At 32.1% G+C, this 10,032-nt stretch overlaps 2 protein-coding genes across 3 annotated transcripts; one reads left to right on the forward strand and one right to left on the reverse strand.

The window, feature by feature from the left end:
- The first annotated feature begins 1,889 nt into the window (after positions 1–1,889).
- Positions 1,890–4,103, forward strand: LOC122404889 (leucine-rich repeat-containing protein 47-like). Its single transcript, XM_043409230.1, has 4 exons — positions 1,890–2,667; positions 2,756–3,232; positions 3,299–3,626; positions 3,830–4,103. The coding sequence occupies exons 1-4, from the start codon at positions 2,079–2,081 to the stop codon at positions 4,029–4,031; spliced, it is 1,596 nt and encodes a 531-aa protein (XP_043265165.1). The 5' UTR covers positions 1,890–2,078; the 3' UTR covers positions 4,032–4,103.
- A 2,070-nt stretch (positions 4,104–6,173) lies between these two features.
- On the reverse strand, positions 6,174–8,765 carry LOC122404891 (CDP-diacylglycerol--inositol 3-phosphatidyltransferase). Of its 2 annotated transcripts, none has more exons than XM_043409234.1 (5): positions 8,672–8,765; positions 8,481–8,586; positions 7,423–7,711; positions 7,163–7,326; positions 6,174–6,840 (listed from the first exon to the last, which is right to left on the reverse strand). In XM_043409234.1, exons 2-5 carry the CDS (start codon positions 8,524–8,526, stop codon positions 6,686–6,688), a joined length of 654 nt encoding a protein of 217 aa, XP_043265169.1. In that variant the 5' UTR covers positions 8,527–8,586; positions 8,672–8,765; the 3' UTR covers positions 6,174–6,685. The 2 variants fall into 2 exon arrangements, with proteins under 2 accessions (XP_043265169.1, XP_043265170.1); XM_043409235.1 differs by having other exon boundaries at positions 8,481–8,600; positions 8,672–8,750.
- Positions 8,766–10,032: the final 1,267 nt, after the last annotated feature.

The following is a 10,032-nucleotide window of genomic DNA, read 5'->3' on the forward strand; positions in this document are numbered from 1 at the left end:
TTTAGTCACCTAATTAGATTTTCGGTAAGGAATTTTTTTCTCAAAAGTGCGTAGGATTTCGGGAGTATGTGTAATGATAAAAAATGATTGTAATTGACCCCCACAACAGAAAATAATTTTTTTAGAACGATTTGAGAAATTTGTTTTTGTCGAAAAATCTCTGCACCTACTCGATTTTTTTTCTCGAAAGTGGGTAGGATTTCGGGGGTATATCTAATGACAAAAAATGATTGTAATTGACCCTCTCAACCGAAAATAATTTTTCCAGATCGATTTTTTAATTTTTAAATTTTTAAATATAATTGTTAATAACTTTTTAAGGAAGCTTCAGTCGAGAAATTGATATTCTTGATTTTCGTCTTATTTTGGCCTCTGGAATCTTCCATTAAAATTTTTCCCATGGTTGGCCGAACACCCTGTACACAATGCATCGATAACGACCGGCGTCAAGTTACACTCGACACGCTCGATGTTCGAAGCCGTTTGACTTCTAAGAATCGGTGGGTAACTCTGGTCATTTATGTGGGCAAAAATCCGGTCACTTATGTGGGCACTACCGTACTTTTTTTTCGACTTAAACTCGCGCGATTTCGGTATGTAAATTTCATTCTGATCGAAAAGGTGAAACACGTTTACGAACCCGGAAGCAAATTGTCAAAGTTAAAACCCTCGATGGTTAACGTTGTCGTTTGAAGTATCGAAATATTATTTACACACCTTTTTCGTACGGTCTTTCGGTGCCCGAGCGAAATTACCATCCACCTTCGCACTGTATTCAGATGCAAATCGCGCTGGACAAATCTCTGTCAACGATACGCGATCTTTCCACGGAACCTTGTCAGATCCTTCGCCGCGGCCACGGAACACCCGATAATAACGTCTTCCTTCGTATTCCACGTCGCCCGTTATGGATCATGATATTTGTTTATCGGCGAATTTATGTGAAAACCGCTTCGCGCTGAACGACGGCCATTTATATCTGTCACGTTTCCCAGCTTCTGTCGAATTTGTAATAACCGTTAATAAATCCGGCGCGAAATGAACATTTGTCATTTTACAGCAATCCGTTCGTGCATATTGCATAACATAATTAATATCTTACAAAACAGTACACACGAGTCCTCGAAGCAGAATCGCGCTAATTCGATTACGCAATTTAACTACATTGCATTTCTATTACATCGTAATTACGCAATTATATAAATTATAACCAGTACTACGTAGAATAAATCGTGGTTATCGACCGCTGGTCGATTAATCGGCTTTTGTAATCAGAACGATGTAATTACAGTGCTTTGAAGGCAGGGAATTATTTTTTTGCCCGGTAAGCGATTACTTTAATCTTAAACGGCAAATAAAACGTTGATAAAGTTTTCAAAAGTTGTACAAATTTTTATTTCTTTTCATACCGATCGGTTAACTATTATTATTCACCGATAAGGGGAACTGTATCGGGGGGGGGGGAAGAACCGTTTGAAACCAGTTCAATTGTTATCTAGTTCCGAATGCTATAGTTGAATTGCCTGAAGATAAATTTCACACGGTACCCCCCTTTTCTATTATGCGTACACGATAATTCTAACCCTAAATTCCCGAATCGCTTATACGCCGCGATTTACATTTACTAAAACTTGTGTGAATGCAATTTGTATGTAGGTCAACAGTTTCGAAGTTCGAAAATCTTTCAGTAAGTACCGAGTATCTTCTCTTAAAATCGATAACGAATATATCATTTGATTAGGAATCGATAAAACCGTACATAATTATTACCAAGTGATATTACAGTTAAGACCAATAGATTTGTAGGAAATATTTTATTGTATTGATTCAATTTATCAAATTATGTGACTCCACTGCATTAATCGTTGTTACAAAAACATATCGATTAAATGTACGCTAACTGAAATTCATATGCTGCGTAGTACGCATGAATGTTTTTCTACGGTCAGCTATACGGTCGTAGATGTCAGTACGAGCGAACACGCACGTTTTGAAGTGCGTTTCCCGGCAAATAACCTTCTAACAAAGCGAGTCAGAGTGTTTCAATATTGATAAAAGTTTATTTAACATATTTAATAATGACGCTCGATAATTCGTGGCACGTGATAAAAACTGCTGCTACGGTAAACAAGCACGAGTTGGTGTTGTCAGGTCCAGCGATTTCCGAACTGATTAAGAATAGAGGTTTCGACAAATCATTGTTTAACCTGCTACACCTGAACTATTTGAGCATAACGCAAACGTGCCTGCAAGAAGTACCAGAGGAAATCGAGAAATTACAGAATCTGACAAATTTAGTACTGCATTCGAACGAACTCGCAAAAATTCCGAGCACAATTGACAAGGTAGAGAAACTGAAGTTTCTCGATTGCTCCAGGAACAAGTTGTCCTCTTTGCCGGACGAAATTGGACGACTTTCGCAATTAACCACGATGAACTTCAGCTCGAATCTATTAAAGTCATTGCCCACCCTGATCGGTAACGTAAAACTATGCGTTCTGGATTTATCGAATAACCAATTCGAACAGTTCCCTGATGTATGTTATCCAGAATTGGTTCATCTTTCTGAGGTTTATGTTAACGGAAATCAAATAAAAGAAATCCCCGTAACTATAAATCAGCTTCCGCAATTGAAAATATTAAATGTATCAGATAATTTGATTTCAGGTAATGTTCCTTAAATGAACATAAAAAATATCACGCAATCGTTACATCTGTTTTCAAAAATTCATTATAATAAATATTCATATTGTAGCTGTACCTGGTGAACTTGCCGATTGTAATAAGCTAAAGGAATTTTTCTTGAAAGGAAACACGTTAACAGATAAAAGACTATCGAAATTAGTAGATCAGTGCCGTACTAAACAAATAATAGAATACGTAAAGTTACATTGTCCTAAAACTAGCGGTTCCACTAGTTCTAACGCTAAAGCTAAAAAAGGAAAAAAAGGACAGAAATTATCAGAATCTGAAAATAATGCTAATACGATAGATAGTTTAACGCACATGTTTAAAGTATTGAAAATAACAAACGATACCCCGTTAATTAAAATTACAAAGCACGTGAAAAACATTAGACCTTTTATAGCATCTTGCATCGTTAAAAATATGAAATTTACAGACGATAGTTTTAAGAAATTCATTCAACTTCAGACTAAATTACACGATGGAATATGCGAGAAGAGAAATGCAGCTACTATTGCTACCCACGATTTCAAATTGATCACCCCTGGTAAATATGATCTAAATAAAATGATCTGTTTAAATATACTTTATTAATATCGCATTTTATATTTAGGTGATTTAACGTATACAGCGAAACCGCCGAACGAATTAAAAATTAAACCCCTGTTGCATAATGGGTTTTTTACCGGCGCTGAACTGTTTCAAATGTTGCAAACAGAAGCTGAGAACTTGAGAAAAGAAAAAAAACGTAATGTATATTCTGGCATTCACAAGTATCTTTACTTATTAGAAGGCAAACCTCTGTTTCCTTGTTTATTGGATTCTTCGGAACAAGTTATATCGTTTCCACCAATAACTAATAGCAAAATTACGAAAATGTCAGTAGATACTGAGACAATGCTGATAGAAGTTACCAGTGCTATATCATACCAAATCTGCAGGTAAAATTTATTTAAGTCTTTTTTTTTTTTCTTTTCTAAGTTTTATGAGGGCGTAATCGCGTGATTCAAGAACTCATTGTATTAAAATTTATATATAGAATCATCTCATAAGTGTACATTTTAATGTTTGTAGCATTTACGTATCACAATTTTTATTTTCCCAACATATATTTTGTTTACAATATGATTTTATATTTTAACAGAAACGTACTTGACTACTTTTTAAAAGAATTAGTCACCCTTGGTTATGGATGTCCTACGGAGGAAAAAAGTGCTTCCAACTACCATAATTTAGTTTTAGAGCAAGTGAAAGTAGTAGATATGGACGGTAATATGAAACTGTTATACCCTTCAAGAGCAGATTTAAATTTTGAAGGCAATTCAATTACTGTACTGCGAGAGTAATAAACCACTGTGAGTAATTTAATTGTTCTACTTTTGTATAATTTGCATTTACTTTTGTTTTTTTTTATTATTATAATTCTTAAATGTTTGCTAATGTTTTTTTTTTTTTGTATAACGTAATAAACAATCTATACATCTTTGTGAAAGAATTAAATCGTGTTATTAAAATATGCAGTGTATATATGTGTATGTATATACATATACATATACATATATATATAACGCATATTTTATATAGAACTTTTCAATTATACAAATGTATATTATATATTAATCGTGGCACAATATTTTTGTACTGAGAACCTAAGACTATATATAATAACAATAACATTAAACAATGCCCCCTTAACGTTATAAACATTGGTAAATGAAAAATAAACTTTAAAAACTCGTATTACAATAATTATGTTCACACTATTATACCTTAAATGTATTCAGCAAAATAAAAAATCCACTACGAAAAATTTTACAAATTATACAGAAAGTATAATAGTCAAAAACTAATATGAAATAATACGATAACAAAATTTTTTTAATAGATACTTTATTTAAATAAAATGCCGGAAAAGAGCCTGATATATACATTTTAATAAAATTCTATCGATAAATTACAATATTCGTTACCGTTTTTACACATTAAGAAAATATTATAAATTAGGATATGAAAAACAGAAAAACGTTTTGTTATGTTAAATTATGTAATCCAAAGTTCTAGTATGTGTATGGGTGTGGTGTGTGTGTATTATTTTAGACTACGATGTTTAATTATCTCGTACGGTATATAGAATTTATCCACATGTTTAAATATCAGCGAAAAACCGCCATTTTACAGGCAGCTGACGACTGGCGCTGTCGTGTTGCGAATCATCCTATAGTAAGCCGGTGAAGATTTCTCATCTGTTTTTATAAATATTGTACTTTGTTTCGTGTACTTCGATGCAGTGCAAACAGTAAACGTTGTACAAGTGGAACATTATTCTTCATTTTAATAAGCACACTTGGTGAAAGTTTCATTCCAGAATATTTTAACAGCATGAAGAAATTCGCTCGAATTTTCTAAAGTATCCAACATGCGCGAATGTTTGAAGTGTTAACATGGCGCCGAAACATGACTGGTCATGACGGGGGAATAGGAACGAAATTTTTGAGGTTAGTTGATCATTTTGTCATTAAGTATTATCGCATCCCGTAAATTTACTATGTTTAGTTATAACAGCCCAACGAATATCATGATAGAAATACATAATGTGTACATTTAACAGAATTTTAGTGTCTAATATTGCAGAGAACACGTGTCGCATTGTATAAATTTACCCATTGTTTTTATAATGATTTAGCGAGACCTCTCGATAGTAATATCTGTTGTAAATATCACGTTTAACAAATGATATTTGCTTTGTTTGTTGCGTTGCTTATTTTTCATACGTTCGAGTGCAGAAATCATATATTCCATAGATTGAAGTAATTTTTTTTTTTGGACATTTCTGTGTTATTCGATCTTTTCCCATTACTTTTACATCACTCTGTTGATACAGTACATATAGTTTCTCTGATATTCCACAATAGGACGTATTTTAAATTTAACATTTTAAAAATTCGTTGCAACAATGAAGGAAATTAACAAGCATATACATATGAAAAATATGTTTACACTCGGCATTAATATCTAATACTCATTAATTTTAATGTATGTAAGATTGATAAGACTCATTCTATATGCTTTATTCATATATAATAAACATATTGATAATATGCTTATAATACTTTGTATTAATACTTATGATATAATAAAGATGATGTCAACACTATATAAGGGACGAAAATATTTATTAAATATCTTAATGCTTCTTACATTATCCATGTCAGATTTTCATACTACAGATATTTCAAATAACGAACAATTAAATGCAACAAAAGTATACGTACTATATAAAAGGGTAAAACATTCGATATATTTTTTTTAGATTACATCAATACATCTCAAAAGTAGTAACATCAATTATAACTATTGCTTTTTATCTAAATCTATTTATATCTCTACAGAAACATTTTCCAAAAAATCATTAACTCATACGAATTGTTTTATTATATAAAATATTCTATTAAATACAAAAATATAAGAGACACTAAAATGATACAGGATAGGAATTTTAACATTTAATACTTTGAGCAATACAAACATAGATTTTTAACTATATCTTAGCTAGCCTGGTATAGTACAATTGTACACGCCTATCTTGAATTTTACACCAAAACATGTAATTTACACGTGACATTGATATTTTTACAAATTACTATTTGGTCATTTGTATTTTGAGTTTAAGAAACATGTAAACACGCGAGAAGACTCACTCCAAGTAGACGGCTAGCACTATGAAAACTCACTGCTCAAAGAGTTAAATTGGTTAGGGACTTAGGTATAACTGGAATATAATGCTTGTAGCATGCTTGTTGTTATTAATATAGAAATTAAACAATAACTGACACTGTAGATCTGTTTCATATTAAAATAGTCGGTGGAGTTTAGTTTAATCGTAGGATTAACATGTAAAAAAATATAATGTAAACACATGTTTGCATATAATAAGTGGTAAATTAGGAAGATCAATTAATCACATTTAGCTTGACTAGGAAATGCTAAACAGTACATCGACTTAATTTACTTTTAGCTGCTCTTCTCTTTCCTTAAGATCGATTATGCTCAAATTGATACAGGATACATATCCGTGTAACAATGAAATACCAGTTTTAATCAATGCTATAGGTGCAGAGAGCCATATGATTAATCTAAATAAACTAATACCAACCACTGAAACGAAAATACACATTATTTTTTATAATTTTCAAAATCTCATTGTTAATAATATATAAAACATTGCAAGTAGTAAAAACAAATTCAACAAAGATACGTTTAGAGAAGGATGCATTTTAAATATTTTCCATAATTGTAAACTCAACAAAAATAATAATTAGATATATGTGGGTAAAATGAAATACAAGAATTTTTTGTCGAGTTTGCCTTTGTGGGAAACGTTTAAATCACTTTATTGTCCTTGTTTCTTTAACCACATCTTTATTGAATTCATCCTTACTACCCATAATGCCTTTTATGTGTATGTATAAAAACTTACAAATGGGTCCTTCGGTAAAGTGAATAAGGTACAAGGCAGCATAGAAAGCTTCGTTACCAGCACACATAATAAATAAGACTGTACGATTAGTATAGTACATTCTCATAATCGGGTTTCCAGACATATCAACGAATTTATGACTTGTTTTTCCTTGCAAAAGAGACCTATAACATGATAACACAATCGTGTAAGAAAGTATTTTGTATTCTTTTGTACATTCGTACAATTGTTACGGTATCTGTACTAGACATTATTCTTACGTATGCAAGTATATCCAATGACAAGCAATGTCAATGGCCATGCTTAATTGAAACCAAAAGGTATACGACGGATAAAGTACACATAATGTAGCCAATAAACACATAGTACCAACACGATCGGTCAACTGATCTAACATGGCACCAAATTTGGTGCCTTGATTAAAGTATCTTGCTGCATGGCCATCCACTGCATCTAACAGTGCGCTGATAATGTAGCACCAAGATGCAACGATGTGGTTGGTCGACATAAAGTAAAAGGATATAAGAGCCAAAATCACTCTACCATAGCCTGTTAAAACATATATATGCACACATTACCATGCTTATAGTATCATTTATATGTTCATACATTTTCTACTACGTTTATCAGAATACTTAGGTATACTTGTTGTTTCTATAAAAGCTAAATTCTCTACTCAAATATTAATTGAATGATAATAATTGCATTTTTCAAATATGCTAGTGTATTATATAAAACAGGCCATCTGTAGATTAGTATAAATCAATATAAGAAGTCTTTGAAATGCTGTGCTTTCCCGTCTTCTTTTATCGTATCCTATATTAAAAGGCAATCAAAAACTAAAAATAAATATGGAAATTTTCAACAAAGATATTGCACATGGAGAAATATTTTCATAATAAATTTTAAATTGTAGCAATCTCTCAAACCTATTGAATGTTTCATTACTTAATAATAATTTCCTTAAGATAAGGACTTGCATGAAAATATTTATATACTAATATAATACACATAAATAAAATCCCTTTAACTGGGATTTTGAAACTCAATGAATATAACATACAAAAATTATATTAATATGTTTTTAAATATTTATCCCTTATCATTTTATTAAAAGTACCAAATATATAACTCGATTGTCAATAAAAATGAATTACACATACTATAACAGATGTGCATGTATATTGCAAACAAGATATTATTTTTAATTTTTAATTGCTTTAATCTAACAAATACTCGCATCATTTTATTCCGTATAAGAGATTTATAATAAGATACAAATAATTATCGAAGTACTAAAATATAAATGTTTATTTACCAATAATGTTGGGCACAAATAAGAAAATATTCTCAGATCCCGTCATTTTGCCGCCGCTAAATGTTTCTCACTGTTGCGGGATATACTTGTAACGGAACCAGTTGTTCTGCAACCAAGTGTCTGAATTTATTTGTTACCTGTCGTCGTTCGTGTCAAGTAATATTATTTTATTTTTATATAAAGAATGTTACTTTACAACCAACCGACTGCTCCTCCACACTGTACTCTCGTAGAGTTAATCTGAATTATCGTCAAAGACATACGTATATAACAATATATAGCGTCAACGATTGATATATAGAATCGACAATCATATCGCATAATCGCATCATAGTCGCGAGTTCGAGATGTATCGAATCCAGTGACGCATTAGCAGTCATACAACTAACAGTGTTGTATCAATTAACATTTTCGTAGGTTCAACAATTCGCATTTTTGTACACGTTAAAAATTTACAAAGAATATCGTAGTTACTATAAAATGCAAGTTTTACGCAAACGTATAATTTCTGGAAGTAAAAAATTGATCGTTTGTTGTAAATTTTTGTTGTTACTATGAAATCACGCGTTCTCAAACAAATTTAGTTTTCGATACTGAAAATGATCGTTGAAAACGTATGCTTATTTTTACTATTTTACTCAGTCGTGGTAACGATCATTTTGAATAGATTATAAAATAGTTATTGCTGAAGACAGCTTGACACATAGTTACGCTCCTGAAGCCAGACGACATTTTCGGAGGCTAAACGGTTGGTCCGCCGTTTCTCTGCGCAAAAGCGATCGTTTATTGTGTCGCGAGAAAACTGTCTGTGCAGGTTTACGTCAGTTTTCCCGTAATTTCTTTTTGATACGATGAATTAAGAGGAGTTTTCATCAAAGAATAGTGGAATCGAACGAGACGTTTTAGTGCTAAAATTGATTTACCGTACGGACGGATTCGGACATCGTGCTATGAAGTTTTGGGTGGGCTAGTTTCCTTTTACTTGAATACAATTTATGTTTTCGTTAACAAAATTACGTGTTCTCTTTCGGCCCGAAGTGTTTCCGTAAAAGGTTATTCACGTACTTTTTGTGTTGTCGTGAGAAAGTGCACGAACAGGAGTAACATTATGCGATCGATAATTCACCGACGATTTTGGAATACGCTTCGATGATCTGATCAGGATACTTGTGGTTCCGTGAAACGTTCCCACTTGTCAGTGAAATGTTTCAAAAGTGATATCAGAGTCTTCAAAGACTCATGTACGATCGAATAGAGACAAGAACAAACTATATACTCTTCGATGTGTGTACAAGCAATGCTAGAAACATTGTCGTTTTGGACAAATACGTTTTCGCGTCTTCCGCCCGTATACGGTTGGAACAACGCTATCAATAAATTACATTTCATTTAGTAAAAAAAAAAAATTTAACGTAGCAACGTACGTAAAGAAAATGTGCATTTTAATATCGACAGCGGCCATTTTGAATTTATGACTGCTCCGAACTACGGCGATTATCAACCTCGTTTTATAACACCAAAATTGGACTTTCTTCGACGCTTTCTCTAACAG

This window comes from Colletes gigas, unplaced genomic scaffold (assembly GCF_013123115.1).
Source record: "Colletes gigas isolate AHSC1104 unplaced genomic scaffold, ASM1312311v1 Colletes_gigas_Sc00003, whole genome shotgun sequence".
In the NCBI taxonomy this organism is placed as follows: Eukaryota; Metazoa; Arthropoda; class Insecta; order Hymenoptera; family Colletidae; genus Colletes; species Colletes gigas.

What these genes read in the sequence shown, in the direction of transcription:
- LOC122404891 (XM_043409234.1), bottom strand. Translation starts at nt 8,526, where the DNA reads ATGACGGGATCTGAGAATATTTTCTTATTTGTGCCCAACATTATTG. An exon ending in CATTGGATATACTTGCATAC is followed by an intron (nt 7,327 to 7,422) that starts GTAAGAATAATG and finishes ATCATGTTATAG; the next exon opens with GTCTCTTTTGCAAGGAAAAA. An exon ending in CTTTACCGAAGGACCCATTT is followed by an intron (nt 6,841 to 7,162) that starts GTAAGTTTTTAT and finishes TTTTCGTTTCAG; the next exon opens with TGGTTGGTATTAGTTTATTT.
- LOC122404889 (XM_043409230.1), top strand. Translation starts at nt 2,079, where the DNA reads ATGACGCTCGATAATTCGTGGCACGTGATAAAAACTGCTGCTACGGTA. An exon ending in ATCAGATAATTTGATTTCAG is followed by an intron (nt 2,668 to 2,755) that starts GTAATGTTCCTT and finishes TTCATATTGTAG; the next exon opens with CTGTACCTGGTGAACTTGCC. An exon ending in TTTCAAATTGATCACCCCTG is followed by an intron (nt 3,233 to 3,298) that starts GTAAATATGATC and finishes TTTTATATTTAG; the next exon opens with GTGATTTAACGTATACAGCG.